The sequence below is a fragment of the Barbatula barbatula genome (genome assembly GCF_947034865.1).
Source record: "Barbatula barbatula genome assembly, chromosome: 24".
Lineage (NCBI taxonomy): Eukaryota > Metazoa > Chordata > Actinopteri > Cypriniformes > Nemacheilidae > Barbatula > Barbatula barbatula.
Genome location: NC_136787.1, coordinates 5,655,996 through 5,676,511, shown reverse-complemented (window position 1 = coordinate 5,676,511; position 20,516 = coordinate 5,655,996). Strand labels below are relative to the sequence as shown.

At 44.9% G+C, this 20,516-nt stretch overlaps 1 protein-coding gene across 1 annotated transcript in view; it reads left to right on the top strand.

The window, feature by feature from the left end:
• adamts6 (ADAM metallopeptidase with thrombospondin type 1 motif, 6) overlaps positions 1–20,516 on the top strand; it is a gene marked incomplete at its 5' end in the record, with an annotated part of 67,560 nt that overhangs the window by 39,008 nt on the left and 8,036 nt on the right. Inside the window, 9 exons of the mRNA XM_079448216.1 lie at positions 1,224–1,326; positions 2,347–2,480; positions 3,969–4,092; positions 5,637–5,717; positions 6,374–6,537; positions 7,683–7,821; positions 9,654–9,783; positions 11,235–11,439; positions 11,527–11,703. Of these exons, the coding sequence (XP_079304342.1) occupies positions 1,224–1,326; positions 2,347–2,480; positions 3,969–4,092; positions 5,637–5,717; positions 6,374–6,537; positions 7,683–7,821; positions 9,654–9,783; positions 11,235–11,439; positions 11,527–11,703 (1,257 nt within the window). The remainder of the gene's footprint in view (positions 1–1,223; positions 1,327–2,346; positions 2,481–3,968; positions 4,093–5,636; positions 5,718–6,373; positions 6,538–7,682; positions 7,822–9,653; positions 9,784–11,234; positions 11,440–11,526; positions 11,704–20,516) is intronic.

The following is a 20,516-nucleotide window of genomic DNA, read 5'->3' as shown; positions in this document are numbered from 1 at the left end:
TGGATCGGCGCTATCAGGGTAAAAGCAATGTTTAAATCTATGACAAAATGACTTTCATTAACAAACTCAAAGCAAAAGCCCACGAGGGGGTAAAATAACCAGGAACGGGGCATCACAGGAAACAGACCTGACTGAAACTTACTGGACTAGACTAAAACAACACTTGACTTGACTTGACAACACTTGACTTGACTTGACTTGACCTATATAATCCAACAGTAGCATGAAGAAGACACAACGTCATGCATGGAGTACCATGCAAAAAGAACTGGCACAAGACAGAAAACACAAGGGCATTAAATAGGGGAACAAACAAGGGATAATTAGAATAGCAATCTGTGGGGAATGAAACACTGGCGGGAAGATAGACGAGGAAATGAAGGGGCAGGTCAAGACCCGACAGCGGAGCAACAACAAACAATGACCATGTACTTCCACACAAAACACGTGGGACTGTCATGATCCTGCCACAAGACTAAAAAGCATGACAAGACAGGATCATGAGAAACACAGTCCTGTAGTCCGCCATTCTTGTTTGGGTTGTGTCGAAGTCTGCCAAAGTACATACGCCTGCCTAGAGACTGCACATGTAATATGCATACACATAACATCACCATCTTCTCACATTTGCAGTTTTGTAGAGTACATAGAGACAATAACTGCATAGTTTCCAAAAACCCACACTTTGATGGCCTTTTACAAAAGTTGTAATAAACAACCAAAACCCATAAACCGCTTAGTCAAACACAATTTCTAATAAACACCTCCTAAATAATGCTGAATAAGACGATGATTCATCCTTTGACTCACAAGCAGTAGACTTGTGAGAAAAGCCACAGAAGACAATGATAACTGTAACTAAGATTAAGAGGTTAGAAATGTTGTAAAGGTGACAGGTCAGGAGCTCGGCCTGTGTGCGATTGTGGTACAAAAATAGCCATTACTCATGAATCTTTGTGAGCGCATGTCTGCAGTCCGAATGCCAGTAAATGTTACATCCACCCTATTGAAATGCAGGAAAAGATTAAATGAGCTTTATATCTGAGGCGCTCTAACAACGTCCATAACCATAGCTGGAGTGGCGGTACAGTAGCAGCATCATGCTGTTGGTTTGCATTTCATCACAAAATGGTCAAATCTTTTGTGTTGAGTTTTTTTGGTTTGTCCTATTGTTCAATGTGTTAATGAATCATTCCCATCAAATCAATTACATTTCCTTGCAGCCTTGTCCAGCCGGCTCACGTGACTTTAGAGAGAAGCAGTGTGCCGATTTCGACAACATGCCTTTCCGTGGGAAGTACTACAACTGGAAGCCATTCACTGGAGGTATGTTCCCAGCCCCGAAACACACAGATCTGTGGGCTACAGAGAGAGCCGCAGTCTCCCAAAGCCTTGCTGGAGTCCGGCGTCCCGTGGCAGTATACATACCGGCTTGCTTTGTGTACCCTGCTAACACCAGCACTGAGAAAGTCTCTTTGATGGTCTGAAAATTCTTCAGATTCCATAAGACAGAAAGGTCTGTGTGTGTGTGTGTGTGTTTGGCTCTGTATGTACACAGATTTCTCGGAGACAAATTTACAAAGTGTGGACACGTCACACCCACAGTACCTTTAACTCGTCACTCGGACTAACATGACCTCTACCTTTGATATTCCTCAAAGCACACATTTTTCGATTGCTTGTAAAAGAATGCGGCCAAAAACCCCAAAGCGAGGCTGTTTGTCTTGTTTACAAGAAAATGGCCAGAACCCAATAAACAAAGAAAAACAGCAGGAGATTGAGAGCCATTTCCAAATCGTTCTGAATGGAAGTTCACAGTCAACTCAATGATCTCCTTATCTCGCTACCCTGTAATAACCATCATAATTACCAATTGTTTGGCTCTGAAAACTCATTTTGGAGGTGAACTTCACTTGTAAAGAGTGCGATAACCTTTGCCGATGTCTCTGTGATTTTTGTTGGCAGCCCTGTTAATCTCCCCCCATGTCGGAGTAATAATGATGTCAGGCCGAACGTTCAGATTCCACCATGAGTAATGCCTCTCGTGTGCTTGAGTGCTTAGACTGGATTGTTAATATCAACAAAGACATAAAAGAAAACTGTGGGCCCCGTCTGAAAGCCCTGGATCGAGGCGGTTGCGAGTAAAGCAGTCTGCAAATCAATTATCGGTGCCCCGGTGGAGGCAAAAGATTGATTCCGTTCCTATATATTTTCGGTTTGGCACATGACGTAAATCGTGGGGCGTAAATGAGTTGTTGGGGACCCACACGTAACCTGATCAAAGGTCCCAATGTTTTTTGAGAGGGAGTGACATCACTTTGATGATAAACTTGGTGTGTTTCTCAGGTGGAGTGAAGCCGTGCGCGCTAAACTGTCTGGCCGAAGGCTACAACTTCTACACCGAACGTTCTCCCGCTGTCATCGATGGCACGCGATGCCAGGCCGACTCTCTTGACATATGCATCAATGGAGAGTGCAAGGTGAGACCCTAAGCCCAAATTAACAACGTTGTTATGAGCCATTCCATGAAATCTGTGCTGTTTTCAAGAGTATGTACCTCTAAAAAAGGAACTTGCTTTAAAGTAACGGGGTTGACAGTATGACAGTCACAAGTAGCCTTGAGCTTAATGTCCTGACACTACAAAGTGTTTATCAAGAGAAAGAGGATTCTTTTACAGATCATCACATTTCCAGAATGGGCTCTATCCCATTGAATAGGGTATTCAATGGGTACAAACTATGTTTACGGGGATGACTTTTTAAGAGGTTGCCCCATTGAGACGGGTATTAAGATGAAAAGCCGATCAGTTAACTTCTGAAAGAATCGTACGTTTAGTTACAGCAAAACTGTTTGCCTGTAACTTTCGTTGTCAAAGTTCCAATCTTTCATTAGTGTTGGTATCTATCTTACATTATTATCTTAACGTTCAGCATTGTTTATCCTAACGTTTTGTTATCTGTGTTTCCTAAACACTCGTTGTGAAGACGATCCATCTGAAACTATCCAAGAAATAATGCGTTTGGAATGATATTGAATTCACGATTTAATTTGTGTAACAAACCAAATTGGAATAATATTGTAATGGTCTGTTTATGTTAGGGGTTAAATGGACTCCGAATGAGATATTTAAACTCTTTAGCACAGATTTTGTCTGCAGTTTGGTATTTGAGTCTTGCGCATAGTCGTCCCAATATTTGATTTATATGTTTTGAGATACTAATTTTACTGATCCCCAAGGTTTCCTTTTGATGAAATCTGGAAAGATAAAATACACACAGTGTTCTTTTAAACCTAAAGGCATCAATCTGTGCTGCACTCAACAACCTCTCATTGCTTGTAGGAATTGACCCTTAAATTAAATAATTATGCATGTGAAGGCATGCGAACTGTAGTTTTTTTCAATAAAAAAAACACACAATATTAACCCTTGTGTTGTGTCTGGGTCTGTACAGGAACTGCTAACTCGACAAGCATTTATTTAATAAGAAGTATTTCATTTTAAATATTTTAATGGTCAGGTGGATATTTAGAAGGAGCCCGAGAAAAACCTTGGGGGGAAATATATCGCTTTATATCACTTTCAATCTGCTTTGAAACTAATAACAGCTTTTTCACAAGTGTGATTGAGAGGTACATGACAAGTAACGCCTGTAATATACGTCTAGGCTGTTTTTGTTGCTTGTAATTGGGAGAGAGTAAACATCCGTAAAGAATTTTTACAGACATTTTTTATGGCTGTATTGATTTAAATAGGAAGAATGCTGTGGGTTCAGTACCCGTGAACTTTGGCTGAGTAACAAAAACATGAACACCATAAAAGGGTTAACACATTCTCTTACTTAAGCAATAAATAGAGTTTTTATTAGAAAAATAAACACTTTTTATTGTACACGATATGGTGCTGTTTTGTCAAAACGTCACATTCACACTTGCCCTGCATTGAAAAACTGTGCCTCTGTCTTTCCAGCATGTTGGCTGTGATAACATACTGGGCTCGGATGCCAAGGAGGACAGATGCCGCGTGTGCGGTGGGGACGGGAGCACGTGTGAGATCTCCGAGGGCCTGTTCAATGACTCGCTGCCCAGAGGAGGTCAGGAGGTCACCCGATACACACTCATTATAAACATTTACACGATTTGTACGGTCTGAAACAGAGCAAGAATTCAATTCACAGCGTCCGTTTATGGTCAGGTTCTGATCTCTGGCCGGATATGCAGGCATCCTCCACCACTTTCCGAACTTTCGTCCACAAAAAGGATAAAAAGGTTTTTGATCACATATTCAACAAAAACCTTTCCAAAATGTAAAATACAGCTCACAAAGATCACAGGATGGTAGAACGATCCGTCCCCTCAGAATCCCGTTCCAGAGCGCACGCCGCACGCCTGCCAGGCGCGGCAAGTTTTTAATCGCTTTCCACAAGAGAAATCCCACTCGAAGAAAGCCCAGCACAAGCGAGCGAACGGAGGAATGCGTTGTCTTTTTGGCAGTGGCTCCTGTCAAGTGGCCAACGGGACGCTTTGGCCAAGCTCGACATTTTTCATGGAAATGCAGTGGGGTTTTTTTCATCAAGTTACAATGATAAAGCTCATGTTTTGGGGTCAAGAAACAAGTTGTCAAAATAGAAGCGGTAACACAATATACGAGTATTAATTACATCATCCAGTGAGAGAATCAATAAAACTAGTAATATCGCACGCGTTGCAAGATCTGCAACCCAAAGTGTTCTCTGTAGTAAGGGACTGTGTTCTCCTTTTAAGGTATAGCTGGTAAATCATGTGAAACTGTAAGGAGGGTTGACGGGTTGTGTGTGTGCGGATTCTTCTCTTCTAATGAATTTACTGTTGCCAAGTCGGCCAGGTTTTCTCTTGGCATGCTGTGATTCAACTTAAATATAATTGTGCACCACTTTAGTCATAAAACATTATAGAAGTAGGTTAAATTCATCAGAAGCAGGGGTGTCACTAAAATGTGTAGGATCTTTTAAATTCATGAACGACGTTCAGATATGTCACATCTGACAAGGGTCCTTCTTGGAAGTGATCATCGAACGTGAAAAGCCAAACTCAGACTATCCTGCTAAAAATACATGTTCTGAGAATCTTGTGCCAACATTCCCAACATTGTCAGTGGACATTTAAAACACATTCAGAAATATTGTCAGAATAACATTTGTTCATTTAGCAGAAACTTCTGTCCGAAGCGACTTACAAGAAGGAGAGCATATAAACATTGTGTCAACACGCTAAACAGAACCGTTAGTTTACAAGGCCATGCTACTAGGAGGATTAAAGCTGGAGTAAGCAAGGGAGAGAATGAACAACAAGACGTTTTTAAGAACAACAAGAGGTTTTCAGAACGTACACACTTTGATACATACTGTTGTTTAATATTATTGCAAAAGAGATAACGTTGAGAGAACGTTTAGACAACGTTCTGAGAACGTTTCCTGTTGGATGAGATTAACCCCTAGTATTTCGGATTCAGGCATCATTTTAAAATGACCGAGATGCTTGTTCGCACTTTAAATGAAGACAGTTCCATCAATAGTTGACCTAGTTTTGATTTCAAAACCGATGTACATGTTCACCTTAAACTTGAGTGATTCAGTATCACTTTCACATTACATTTCAGGTTACATGGAGGTCGTCCACATACCAAAAGGATCCGTTCACATTGAGATCAGAGAGGTGGCCGTGTCAAAGAACTACATTGGTGAGTTTTTGTCACTCTGGGTTCAAAAGGGATTTCCCTCGACTATTTCTGCGGGTGAAAATCTGAATCGCTTTGACTGCATTCATGCATAAGTATTTCTCAAAACATCTTATTTTGTGTTCCACAGAAGAAAGAGTCAAATACAGGTTTTGAATGACATGAAGGTGAATAAACGATGACTGAATTTTTATGTTTGGGTGAACTATCTCTTTAATGTAAGACATCAGTCGTGTTACATGCATTTGTCCATTCTGTAGTGTACAAGAATAAAACTTTTAGTCACAATGTACCAGTCGCAAAAGTACAAAAATGACAAAAATCGGTCCTTATTTTCATTAAACAACATGTGAAACATCTACAATTTGGCCCCATATAGAGCAGCACAGGAGTGAATGTTTAAAATCCTTAAAGCTTGAAAATAAGACCACTGATCAGTTTTTCTGAAGAATATCTGGACACATTCACCCTTGAAAACGTTTTTTTAAACTGCACAGCCTTCAATAGTGTGAGTGAAATTGCACATGACATCAGGAAGCCGGAGCCGCTCTGCAATCTGATCCCGAGTTGATGAATGACAGCGTTGACATCACTCTCTCTGCTTGGCAACATCTCGCTTGCGTCGTGTTGTAACCGGTGGTCTCTCTCACTTGTCACAGCTTTAAAATCAGAAGGGGATGACTATTACATCAACGGGGCCTGGACCATCGACTGGCCCCGCAAATTTGACATCGCAGGAACTGCCTTTCATTACAAGAGGCCGACAGATGAACCAGAGTCACTCGAAGCTTTAGGAGCCACCACAGAAAATTTGGTTGTTATGGTGAGTAGATTATTTTCTTTGCATTTAATTTGAAGCCATTGTTAGTGCTCTGTATAGATGTATTATTAAGTATTATTAAATTATTATTTATTGAATGTTCATTTATATATTAATTTATCTTAATAATAAATATACATTATAAGGAATTATATTGTAATCATAATTATTATGTATAATACATGTAATGTATAATATAATATTTTCTTTATAGATTATATAATTAACCATATTATCATTTGTTATAATATATTATATAATTCTATTTTATTATATAATTATGATTTCACAAGTTCACATTTAACATATTTAAGAATATATTTAACATATTTAAGAATATAAAATCTAATATTTTGTGACAGCTTTTGTTTTTTTTATTGGGTGTCTTAACAAAGTTTATATATAGAAAACACATGGTTCTGCTTTGAATGAACGAATGCAACGTTCGTTTCAAAGTTCAAAAACACAATCTTTACTTTATTTGCATAATCTTTTTTTACATTTTGTCTAAGGTTCTGCAACATGTAGATCTATCATTCATTGGCAAACTCAAAAGTCCTATAGTAAAGCCATAATAATGACACAGTAGGACAGGATTGTGTTTTCAATTGGCTGAAATTGTTTGGCTCATTCTAAATTAAGTCCACATCTGTGTACAAACCTCACATGAACTCTAGCTGGTGGTTTCCAAGTTAACGGTTGTATATGTTTGCTCTGAAAACATCGGACTGGTCAAATGAAAATACGCGCATGCGCGTGTGTTCATTCTGAAGGACCTGCGGCTCGGTCTCGGTGACCACAGTCGCTTTTCCCTGGACAGAAGTGCTGGAAATACCAGAACCCTGAAAAATATACAAGTAGCCAATGTACTATAAGCCATTCCATTGTGGCCTAAGCTGGTTAACAGGGCTTTTCAATTTATAACGCACACGCACACACACACAGCTGTGTATATTGTAGCTGTTGAACTTGACTTATTCAGTGATATCTTGTAAAAGTGATAGTCACCCAAAAATAAAAGTTCTGTCATCATTTAACCGCCATCAGTTTCTTAAAAAACACATTTTACACAGCATTTTTTTATATCCTCTGCCAACATCTTTGGTTGAGACAGCAATAAAATCTCAGACCCAATGTGTTCGCTTCAGGTTCTACTACAGGAACAGAACCTGGGCATCCGCTACAAGTTTAACGTGCCCATCCAGCGTACGGGAAGCGGTGACAATGAGGTGGGCTTCTCCTGGCATCACTTGCCATGGTCTGAGTGCTCATCTACTTGTGCGGGAGGTGAGCCAATGAAATGTTTATTTTCATCTTGAAATCAATTACATATTACATGCTGAAAAAATGGATTCTGATTTGTCATAAGAATTGTAAGTCAATGGGATCAAATATTGTTTGGTTACAAGTAGAGATGCACCGATACTAAATTTCTCCACCGATACAGATCAGTTCGAGTGATATCTGCCGATGCCGAATATACAATAAGTATTTCTTCACTTTCTGAACATTATTAATTCGTAAAATCACCCGATAGTGTTTGCTTTTATCAGCCAAATCCGATTATTTACCGATATATCAGAGCATTTATAGTTACAAGTGTACTTCGAAATATCTGCTCTTGTGTTCTGCAGAAGCAAGAAAGACATACAGTTTTGGAATTATATGAGGGTGAATAAATGCATTTTCATTATTGGGTTCTTGGGTTTTCCACACTTTACCAGTTAAGCTACTCATCAATTATTTATATCCATTTATTTATTCAACCCCCCACCATTTTATGAAGGGGATAATGTCAAGTCAAGTCAACTTTATTTATATAGTCCTTTTTACAGTTTTCATTGTAATGTACCGTCAGCAAAAGATTTAGCGATTAGTTCCTGCACATTCCCCTTTTCTTTCGATATAGATCAGTGAGCTCAAACTTATAAAAACAATCTGCGGATATACCAGACAAAAAATGTTCTTAAATGATTATGCTGTGTCATTTTATATGGACGGATCTGTCAAATGTTACGTTTGGCTTTATAAATCCTGCATTTCTGTAATTCATTGTGGTCGTGTTGGTAATGTACGGCTTGTGCGGAGAACTCCGAGGCCGCCTCGTATTTCGACATTTGAATGTCGTAACCACATGTAAATGTGGGGCCTCACCTCAAATATGACCAGACTGTCCGGGCCGACCGAATTCAATGGCTTTCTTACAACAATAAATAGTTTTCCTCTCTGCTTTTTTAAGTACGGCCATTGAAAACATTTGAAATGCTCGCCAAAAAATGCAAACATCGCAGGGTAGTCTGCAAAAGACTAGACGCCACAAATCGACCTCATTTGTTGCTCAATTCATCTGAAGACTTTCTAGTTTATATAAAAATATCCCGGGGCAACACTTATGTCATTTGTGAAATCCTTTGTTATTGATACAACCACACGTTGAGCGTTTAAACGGCAAGTCATAAAATTCTACAGTATTCTCTTTAAAATAATTCTCGATCCACACCACTGCCATAAGCTTGGCTCAGGGTTTTATTCCTTTACAAACTCCCATCAAATTTCAACGTTGCTCTCCGAAATAAATCGTATTATTTTGATCATTACGTCCTTACATCATAATCTGATGTCATCAGGCTTTATATTGGCCTTATTTATTGATGATAGCGAGACGTCTTTTCCCCATAGAGAATTTAGTTATTTAAGTCAAGAATGCCCAACTGGCAAGCCGTGAGATCCATCTTTCAAGGTGGCCTCGAACGCCGGCCAAGCTTGGCATAAAGCGCGCTTAACTGAAGGCAAATGTCTTGCCTTACGAGCCCCAATGAACCCCTGGACCAACAGCCTCTGGGGCAGATTTGTGCCATCGCTGTGGTAACTCGAGAGCAAGTGCCAAAGAAAAAAATGTCTTCTCCATAAAAGTAATTCACCAAGACAATCGCTTAAACCAAAGCATTTGCACACCTTGGTGTAATACTGAGGGAAAATAATATGCTTCCTTGCCTCCAAGTGCTCTGTCAACAAGTGGATCTCTAGAGCGGTGACTCAAGTCGACCACACAGCGCCGTGCGATTTAGCTGCCGAAGTGTTAAAAGCGGGGAATGAAGTGATGTTTTGTTGTGTTACAGGGACTCAGAAGCAGGAGGTGGTTTGTAAAAGGCTGGACGACAACTCGGTGGTCCAAAACAACTATTGTGACCCAGACAGCAGAACTCCAGAGAATCAACGACCCTGTAACATTGAGCCATGCCCTCCTGAGTGAGTATATTACATTGAAACTTTTCTAGAAAATCTTTCATTTCCACATTGAAATAAAAAACGACTTTATGTCACGTTAAGAAAATGAAGCGTTTGCATTTGTTGTCATTAAATGATGCACATCGCCACCAAGTTCCCATTACAGCCATTTCTTATTACTCTGAAATGTTAATGATAGTCACTTTCACAATCGTTTTAGTAAAAAACGGCATATTAAAGCTGCATTGTGCTGTATGAATATTCAGATTGCAACGATCATTAATTTGATGTTAAATGTATGTTCATTTGGTTATCAAATATCTTTGTTTCTCTGTTGTTTTGTCTTCCTTCGGCTTTGTTGTAAAAAAGATCTGGATAGTCTGCTAACCAAACTTTTGGCTCATACTCAAGGTTTGGCATTCTTTGCCAGCCAATGATGAAACAACACACTTTCATCATGTTTTGATGAGCCTTATCAAAACTTTATATAGCTTCCCAGCAATAAAAAATCCAAAAGGCAACGACCCACAATATCTAGTTTGTCTTCATTAAACCCCAACTATAAAGACCATCTTTTGATCCAAGCAAGATGATTCATTTCTTCATGTGTTACCTATTTTCATTTGGACTCCGGTGCCAAAATCCTTAAGGCATCCAAAAAAGTATGAGTGATCACCTGCGTTTAATTGTATTGGCTAGCGAACTTTATGAACCCTCAAAGGACAATCTCCATAAACGTGTGGAGTATGCGTGCGTGCGGGAGCCAGACGCGCTCGTTTTCAACAGAGCGGAGTTCAGTTTTTAGATGGTTTTGGCCACTTGGCTTCAGCTTCTTGCCAGGGGTTAAGTGAACCTGAACCACGATATGGGCATCACAAAAACATAAACTAAAATCAGTTTTGATCTTCAGTTGATATCACAGGCATGCAACTCTCTGGCCCAGAAATAGGTCGTAATGGTCATTTGAGAACGTCTCGTTGTTTTTGGAAAAGGTAATTGCTTTCTAATGATCTTAGCGATAAGGGGCGATTTTATTTCATTAATAATTTATGCACTGCTGTAATTTAATTTTACTTGTTGTATGAGACACACAGACCATTGATTTATCGGACCATCGGCGAGAGGATGCGGTGTATCGCATGTTTGAGAACGTGAAATCCTAATGGTTTTGGAGTGTCTGCGGATGCACTGGAACGGATGGAAAACCACACTGATGATAAAACTAAAAATGTATAGAAACTCTGCGCTCCAAAACCGGATCTAATTTTGGGGGATTGGAATTAATTTTGTCCAGGTCGAATAGAACAAATGTGCACAGTGCACAATGTACTATATGCATATAAAAAATCTATATTTATTTTTTTACCGCTATTTCACCTGTTTAAAATGTTGCACTGCGTTGCATAGGGCTTACAGGAATTTCATGCATTATGTCATTTTTCACTCGTTTCATATACTATTTTGTGTTGTAGGTGGTTTATAGGTGACTGGTCTGAATGTGCGAAAACCTGCGATGGAGGTGTCCGTACACGTACCGTCTTGTGTATACGTAAAATCGGACCCGCAGAGGAAGAAACTTTAGAAGACAGTCACTGTCTGACCCATCGGCCAATCGAACACGAATCCTGCAACAATCAGTCCTGCCCACCCCAGTGGGTGACTCTGGATTGGTCAGAGGTAATTCTTGTATTCTTCATGTATCATTATGCTTGATCAATTTCATCTAAAGATATTTCATGATTTTTTCTTTTTCATTGACTACAGTGCACCCCAAAATGTGGTCCTGGCTTCAAGCATCGCATTGTTCTGTGTAAAAGTAGCGACCTGACCAAAACCTTCCCACCTGCCCTCTGTTCTGACCACAACAAACCTCCTGTCCGTATACGCTGTAGCCTCGGACGCTGTCCGCCACCTCGCTGGATCCCTGGAGAATGGGGACAGGTAACACGCATCAAATATCAACTTTTTTATAAAGGTCCAGTGTATGAAATGTTGCGGCATCTAGTGGTGAGGTTGCAATTTGTATCCATCGGCTCACTCCAACACTCCCTTTTGAAGCACTAGAGTGGCTGACGCAGAATGAAGATGATGTCATATTTTGCGTATTTGCCTAAGGAGATAACGTATTTGCGAAACGTGCTCTGTAGAGCAGTTTGTCTGTTAAAGCGGCACTATGTAGGAATCTCGTTTTGTAATTGCTACTGCAGGTGATGTGGTGGTATTTTCTTTATGCGAGTTGTGATTCGGCACTGCACAACTGCGCGGATGAGTCTGATGTTGTGAGTCGTGGCCTGTGACAGTGCACCGGTGAGAATCGTACTCGGTTACTTACGTAACCTCGGTTCCCTGAGATACGGGAACGAGTACTGCGTAGCAGGACGCTATGGGGAAAACTCCTTTTTCTCCGATGACTGAAGCAATTCAAAAGCGCAGTGAAAACTGCACGGTGATTGGTTGGAAAAAAGCAGAGCTTTGAACCAATCGTAGCGGAGCTGCCGGACCAATGGCGATGGCACCCGCCAAAATGGGCGGGGCTTATGGCTATATAAGCGGACACATCGCCGTAGGGTCTTCAGGTTACTTCGACTGAAGCGACGACACAGCAGCTCGTAGCACGGCAAGGAACGCAGTACTCGTTCCCGTATCTCAGGGAACCGAGGTTACGTAAGTAACCGAGTACGTTCCCTATCGATACTTCACTCGTACTGCGTAGCAGGACGCTATGGGGAACAAGTATAATCACGCCGTGCTACAGATGGAACGAAAAACATAAATGGTCTCGGAGCCTGGGCTCGGAGACGGAGTAAAGCAGGGAAACCTTGAAAGCGGTAGAGGCCAAGCTAGAAGGTGGCCTAGACCGGTTATCGTCCCAAAGTAATTAAGTGCTGGCGTGGCCATAGCCATGGCTCAGCGACCTAATTCAAGCAGAAAGGACCCGGGCCAGAAGGGCCGGAACGTCCAGGTTATAAAACCTTGTAAAAGTGGACGGCGAAGCCCAGCAGGCCGCCGCACAGATATCTTTTATAGAGACACCGCTATACCATGCCCAGGAAGAGGCAACGCCTCTAGTGGAATGGGCTCTAATTCCCGTGGGGCATTGAAGGCCCAAGGAAGAGTAAGCCAGCGATATAGCCTCAACTATCCACTTCGATAGTCTATGTTTCGAGACCGAGGACCCTTTGGTGCGGTCACCGAAGCACACAAAGAGCTGTTCCGACCGTCTGAATGGGGCGGAGCGCTCAAAGTATATTCTTAACGCTCTGACTGGGCAGAGCAGACTAAGCTCTGGATCCCGCTCTGAGGAGGGGAGAGCAGAGAGCGAAATAACCTGTGCTCTGAACGGAGTAGAGAGCACCCTAGGTACATAGCCATGTCTTGGTTTGAGAACGACTCTGGCGTCGCTAGGCCCAAATTCCAGACAGGATGAGCTCACAGAGAGAGCCTGTAAGTCACTCACACGCTTCACCGATGCTAAAGCGAGAAGCAGAGCGGTCTTGAGCGTCAAAGGACGGAGGTCCGCAGATAGCAGCGGCTCAAAGGGTGGACCCTTTAGAGCCCTCAGGACCGTGGGCAGATCCCAAGAGGGAACTGTAAGAGGGCGAGGGGGGTGTAGCCGCCTGGAGCCCTTCAGGAAACGAACGACAAGATCGTTCTTGCCCACTCCTTGTCCTCCGATGTGGGTATGTGAGGCTGAAATAGCCGCCACATAGACCTTGAGTGTGGAAGGGGCACGGCCGTTATCCAACAACTCTTGTAAAAATGACAGTATCAGTGATACGTCACAGGACACTGGGTCAGCGCCGCGTGTTGTACACCAGGAGGCGAAGACAGACCATTTGAGGGTGTAGAGGCGTCTAGTAGACGGAGCTCTAGCTTGTGATATGGTGTTCAGTACGCTCTCTGGGAGGTCCGTAGGCTCCCGTCGAGAGGCCAAAGGTGCAGAGCCCACAGCTCTGGCTGGGGGTGCCATATCGTGTTCCCTGCCTGAGAGAGGAGGTCCCGCCTCAGGGGAATGGGCCACGGGGCTGCTATTAGCAGCTGGGAGAGATCTGCGACCCAAGGCTGGTTCGTCCACAGAGGGGCTACCAAAAGCACTCGGTGAGCTTGATCCCTGATTCTCCTGATCGTCTGCTGCAAGAGCGCGATCGGGGGAAAAGCATAGAGGAGCCGGTTGGGCCAAGCGAGAAGTACGTCGGGCAGTGAGTATTGTCTTCTGAGGCGAAAAGGTCGACTTCTGCCTTGCCGAAGAGTTTCCAGATTTGTTGAACCGACATGGGGTGGAGCGTCCATTCGTCTGAAGGAACATTGCTCCGAGATAGCATATCTGCTCCCCGGTTCAGTTTGCCTGGAAGGTAAGTTGCCCTCAGTGAGCGCAGATTGGACTGGGCCCATTCCAAGAGGTGAGAAACTAGGGAAAAAAGGCGTCTTGAGGAGAGGCCTCCCTGGTGATTTATGTAAGATACTACCGTCATGCTGTCTGATCGGACTAAGACGTGACGATCTTTTAGCACCGGTAGGAAGTAGCGGAGGGCCAACCATACTGCCTGCATTTCCAGGTAGTTGATATGGAGGCTTCCTTCCTGGTTCGACCAGAGGCCGAAGGCCGGGTCGCCATCGCACAGAGCCCCCCAACCCGTGTTGGAGGCGTCTGTCGTGACCACTTTCCGACTGGATGTGGAGCCCATGGGCACACCCTGCTCTAGCCAAAGGGGATCTTTCCACGAGGCTAGGGCGGTTACGCAGGCTTGATTCACCACAACACGCAGTCGACCAAGACGCCAAGCGTGTGGAGGAACTCTGGGCTTCAGCCAGTACTGGAGGGGGCGCATCCGGAGGATGCCCAGACTCAGTACCTGAGATGCAGAGGCCATCAGACCTAGCATTTTCTGAAAAACCCTGAGGGGGCGTGAAACCCCGGGTGTGAATGAGGCCGCGAGCCGTCGAATGACCAGAGCTCGGTCTGGAGAAATTCTGGCGGTCATGCATTTTGAGTCGAAGACTGTTCCCAGGAACAAAATGTTTTGGCTGGGTGACAGTGCGCTCTTGGCAAGATTGATCCTGAGTCCCAGGCACTCCAGGTGGCTGAGGAGGAGGGATCTGTGAAACTTTAGCTCGTCCTCCGACTGGGCTAGAACAAGCCAGTCGTCGAGGTAATTCAGAATGCGGATTCCCTTCTGTCTGAGAGGGGAAAGAGCCGCGTCCATGCACTTCGTGAAAGTGCGGGGAGCTAGAGAAAGTCCGAATGGAAGGACCGTGTATTGATAAGCAATTCCCTCGTAGGCGAATCTCAAGAATCGTCTGTGACGAGGGGCTATCTGAATGTGGAAGTAAGCATCTTCCAGGTCCAGGGAGAAGAACCAGTCCTCTGGGCGTATTTGCGAGAGGATCTGCTTCATCGTGAGCATCCTGAAGCGCCGTTTCATAAGGGCGTGATTCAGATGCCTGAGATCGAGGATGGGGCGGAAGCCGCCGTCCTTCTTTGGTACTAGAAAGTACCGGCTGTAGAAGCCTGACTCGATTTGGTCTGGGGGAACCATTTCTATGGCTCTTTTTCCCAGTAAATTCCTCAACTCCGTGCGCAGAACGTGAGAATTTGAGTCCTGCACTCGGGTGGGGACGACCCCGCGAAAGCGCGGGGGTCGACGAGCAAACTGGAGTGAATATCCTTGGGATATTATTTCCAGAACCCAGTCTGATACCCCGGGGATGGCTCTCCAGGCCTTGGCCCGGGTGGCAAGGGTTTGGGTGTAGAGAGGAGATACGCCGCCTTTTGGGGGCTTGACTCCCAGGAACAATGGAAGAGGAAGTTTGCTCTTTTTTTGACAAAGTTTGTGTTTTATTAAACATTTTGCAGAATGTGGTGTGGGCGTTAGAAAAGGCCCCGCACTTACAACATTGCATTTTAACAAAACATTTTTGCCGGCACCCGGAACTGAACGGGGTGACCTGGCAGACATGAGAGCAGTCTTTGAAGGAGGGCCGGCTGGAGCGGGCCCTGTAGCCTTCCTCTTCCTCGCATAGGGCTCAGGATGGGGCCTGAGGCGCAGGGTCCAGCGTGATCTTTGGGCGGGGACCTTGTCGCTGAGGATGCGGGAAGCGCCGTCCAGATCGGGAGCGCTGACGGTTGTCAGCTCCCGAAGCCTTCTGAGCAGCAGGGGTTCTTACCGGCTGTTGCGTCGAGGCTGGCTTAGGATGGCTCGCCACCGGCCGAGATCCGGGTCTTTTAGGCAGAAAGTGCCTCATGGCTTGCGAAGACTTCTGCGCTGCCGTGAAGCGTTCTGCGAAACCCTCCACCGCCGGTCCGAAGAGGCCGGTCGTGGAAATAGGAGCATCCAGGAAGGGGACCTTATCCGCATCCTTGATCTCCGTGAGCGTCAGCCATAGATGACGCTCAAGCACCACCAAGCTGGCCATGGATCTGCCTATCGCCTGGGCCGTGGCCTTGGTGGCGCGTAGAGCAAGATCCGTCGCGCTCCGTAGCTCTCTGAAGAGCGCAGGGTCAGGGTCGGACTCATCCATGCCTTGGAGGAGCTTGGCCTGATAGACCTGGAGCACAGCCATGGAGTGAAGCGCTGAAGCCGCCTGGCCTGAGGACGAGTATGCGCGTCCAGCGAGGGCCGAGGTGGTCCTGCACGGCTTGGAAGGATGAGACGCTTTAGCCCTCCATCCGATGGCGGAGGGCGGACACAGATGTGCGGCCACAGACTCATCGAGGGGGGGTAGCTTCTCGTATCCTTTTTCCTCTGCGCCGTCCACGGAGGTGAGCGCAGAGGAGGAAGAAGGTCGAAGACGGGCCGAGTAGGGGGCGCGCCATGACTTCGTGAGTTCGCCGTGAACTTCTGGAAAGAACGGTGAGTTACGTTGACGAGGAGCCTGACGGCGCCCCGGCAAAAACCACTCGTCCAAGCGGCTGCGAGAGGGTTCCTCTGGGGGAGACCACTCCAAACCCAGCTCGTTGACAGCCTTCGTGAGGACCCGGAAGAGCTCGGAGTCCGCACTGGGGGCGTGTCCGCTGGGTTCTGGAGACGGCGAGGGGGCGGGGTCATCCAGCGAGCCCGCTAACTCCTCCCCGTCTGAAGCCGCTAACGACATGGCGTCGTCATCCTCCGGTTCGTTTCCACCGAACGAGATCATGTCACAGGCGGCCGCCAGTGGACGCTGATCTGTTCGGGTGAAACAAACCGGGGAAACATCTCTCTGCGGGGAAAGCGAGGCACGGCGTGCCGGCGTGAGCTCGCGTTTCCCCGAGCGCTTAGCTCCTCTACCCCGCTGCTTCTGTCGCACAGAGTCCTGTGCGAGCAGCGGCGGCGGGGATCGAGGGGCGGAGTCACTCTCTGAAAAGAAAGCTATCCGCGAGCGCAGAGAGGAGAGACTCATACTCTCGCAGTGAGAGCATTCCGTCTCTTTTAGCGCGTTCTCTGCGTGGGAGAGACCCAGACATGAAACGCACTCGTCGTGACCGTCGACAGCGTGCAGGAAAACCCCACACGAGCGACAGGGACGACGCGGCATTGTAGCGCAGTGAAAACTGCACGTAAATGCCGCAGGAAATTTGCTCTAAACGCTCTCTGAAAAGAAAGCGTGAAAATTGCTCTTTAGATTCGCCGGATAGCGGCAGGGAAAAGACCGGCTGGATCGCTAAGCCGCTCACACGCGAAGACGCCAACAGAAGCCGCCGGAGCGAAGCCGCTGATGAATCCGCTGGAGCGAAGGCGCTGAGCCGAAGGTCGAATCCGCTGCAGGTGCTCTCTCGACGGCGAAGCAGTCAGTCTCGGGAAGCGAAGACGAGTCGTCGCTGAAGGAGAAGAGATCTGAAGACCCTACGGCGATGTGTCCGCTTATATAGCCATAAGCCCCGCCCATTTTGGCGGGTGCCATCGCCATTGGTCCGGCAGCTCCGCTACGATTGGTTCAAAGCTCTGCTTTTTTCCAACCAATCACCGTGCAGTTTTCACTGCGCTTTTGAATTGCTTCAGTCATCGGAGAAAAAGGAGTTTTCCCCATAGCGTCCTGCTACGCAGTACGAGTGAAGTATCGATAGGGAACTTCACTGTACATCAGTAGCGCTTAATAAACAAAGATAACATGGCAGATGATATAACACGAAACAAAGAAGAACATAAACAGACCCAAAGAGAGCAAATGGAGGCTGTGTTGAAGTGTTTTGATATTATTTCGGGTGCTGGGTCATTTCCAGACCAGATAACACTGTCGTTTTTGTCCGGAGTCTCCAGTTTTGTTATCTCTCATGGAAACTCCCGAATTGCGAACCGGACAGAAGATCCCCGAACACGGGTCTTGCTGACAAGTACGATCATAAATCATTTGTATATCATTAACTATATATACACTATATGCAAAGCCTCGCCATCATATCCGGGATATAAGTCTGTAAATTTTAGTAAAATTACAGTCTTCACATATCCGTGCTAATTCGCGCCACATGAAATACAGATGTTGGGACTTGGGAAGGTAATTTCTATATCACACGAGGTCCACTAGATAATACTAATCCCGTGCGAATAGGGCTTAAGTTACATTTATCATTATGAACATAAAGAGAGAAAGAACAACCGATCAAACTGTACCCGTCTGTATTAACACAACAAGTGAGCTACGGTTTTTGTGTTATCTATTGAAATATTGAAATGTCTTACCAGTTCAGAAGAAATAAAGTCATGCCTGCATCTGTTTTAAATCCTTTCAGATCACAGAGTTCACGCTTTGCCAATATTAATTCTTGTTTTCGCACGAGTCCGATCACATTCACTTTTTCTTTGTAACCTGTCATCAGTTCATACTTTCTTGTTTTTCATGATGAATCACCAGATGTCAACGCTGCTTGCAGTTTAAAAGTAAAAGTACTAATAAATTGTATAAAATCCTTCCAAACAGTTGGGAATACACGCTACAAAACGCCTGCGACTCGCAGCATCCACATGCTGGCTAAATATTAAAATATGTGCTTTAATGTCAAATTTTCACATTTATAGCATTTCTGTCAAACAAATTACACACTGGATCTTTACAGGTTTTTGTTTTAGAAATAAAGACACAAGTAAGACAAATATAGACATTGATGTAGAGATTCAAGAGATTGATGTAGATATGAAATATTGCGGAAAGCATCAAAAGGATATTTTGGGCTTTGAGGATTTTTGGTTGCAGACTTTGGTATCGTGGCAGATCTGAGCACATTTTGAGACAATATTTTATTATTTCATATTTTCAAGTCAAAGATGTCTCCTTATAGATTTATGTTCGTTCTTTCATATGGCTCATGACGAAGCAAAGTAGTGTTTTCTGAAACCAGAAAATTAACTTTTTAACGCTGACTTTTAAAACGATTGATTTGGAGAGTTCATTAGACGCTTAGAACAAAAAAAGGAAAACCTTTCGCGTTTGGGTCTGCACATCCATAAATGAAGAGGCAGACTGTTTGAATGCGGCATGAGAAAGACCATATGTTTGGTTGACGTCAACAGAATTTAGACTCAGATGATAAACGTCGCTCCCTGGAAAGCCAGTGACGTGTGTGTTCGTGAGTGACATTGAGTTTAACGGACCATGAGTGTGTAAGTGGTGCTAATATCATCCAGGTTGTTTGAAGTTTATCTCTGCAGTAGACAAGCATTTCTGTCAATGCCAGGGACATTTAAAAAGGAGACAAAATATCTCACTTGTAGGCCAATACAGTGCTTTCTCTCTTCAGACTGAGGATATGCTCAAAATCTGTGTGCTCAGCAACCCATTTGAGGGAGATAGGAGATTGAGTAAGATAGGGCCCGACTTCATTTTAGCCACTGGGAAAAGATTGGATGGTTAAAAATGGCCGGTTGTTGGGTAGCCAATGCTGATTTTTTTGTTGGTATTAACATGTAGGTAATCTCATCCTTAGTATTGACATGAGACTGTTCTAAACATATCGTTGCTCTCCAAAATTAAATAATGTGTAACGAGGAGGGTTTAATAGACGCTCCAAAAAATAAAATACAATAGTCCAGATGAGTGGTGGAGTGGAGGTGGAACTGGGGGATGGACGGAGTTTGGGCCGAGGAACAGGGGCGGAGTCCAGGACAGAGCTGGCCAGGTAGTAGGTAGAGCCGACTGGGCTGGGGTGGAGGCCAGGGCGGAGCTGGAGGCAGAGCAGGGGTGGAGTCCTGGGCGGAGGTGGAGGCAGAGCAGGAGGTAGATTCCAGGTTTGGCCGGCTTTGGATTTGACTAGACTCAGGAGCGGACTCTTGGACTTGACCAGACTCAGAAATAGACCCTTGGACTGGACTTGGCTCAGATTTGTGATCCGCAGAAACTGAGGAACAGAGTGAAGACCACACACACCACAGAGCTGTAGCCATGGACAGGGGACATACCTGAGACACCTCTTGGACTACCGGACTTGGGACAACCGGCGAGGTGGCCATGATGGCTGTAGGTTCTGGGCTGGCAGCCATCTTACGAGTGGGCTTTGGACTGGTGGCCATCTTGTAAGCGGGCTCTGGACTGGCAGCCATCTTGCGAGCGGGTTCTGGACTGGTGGACATCTTGCGAGCGGGCTCTGGACTGGCAGCCATCTTTACAGGGGACTGGGGTTTGCTCCAGTTACAGTTGTCTAAAAGATGCTGAATCCAGATTTGCTGCAACGGCCATCATAACACCAGAGGGCTCTGGCTTACCCTGGCGCAGGTTGATAAGGATAGCTTCTGGATCCATGATGGGTCAGTCATTCTGTAATGTGGAGGGTTTATCAGGGTAAT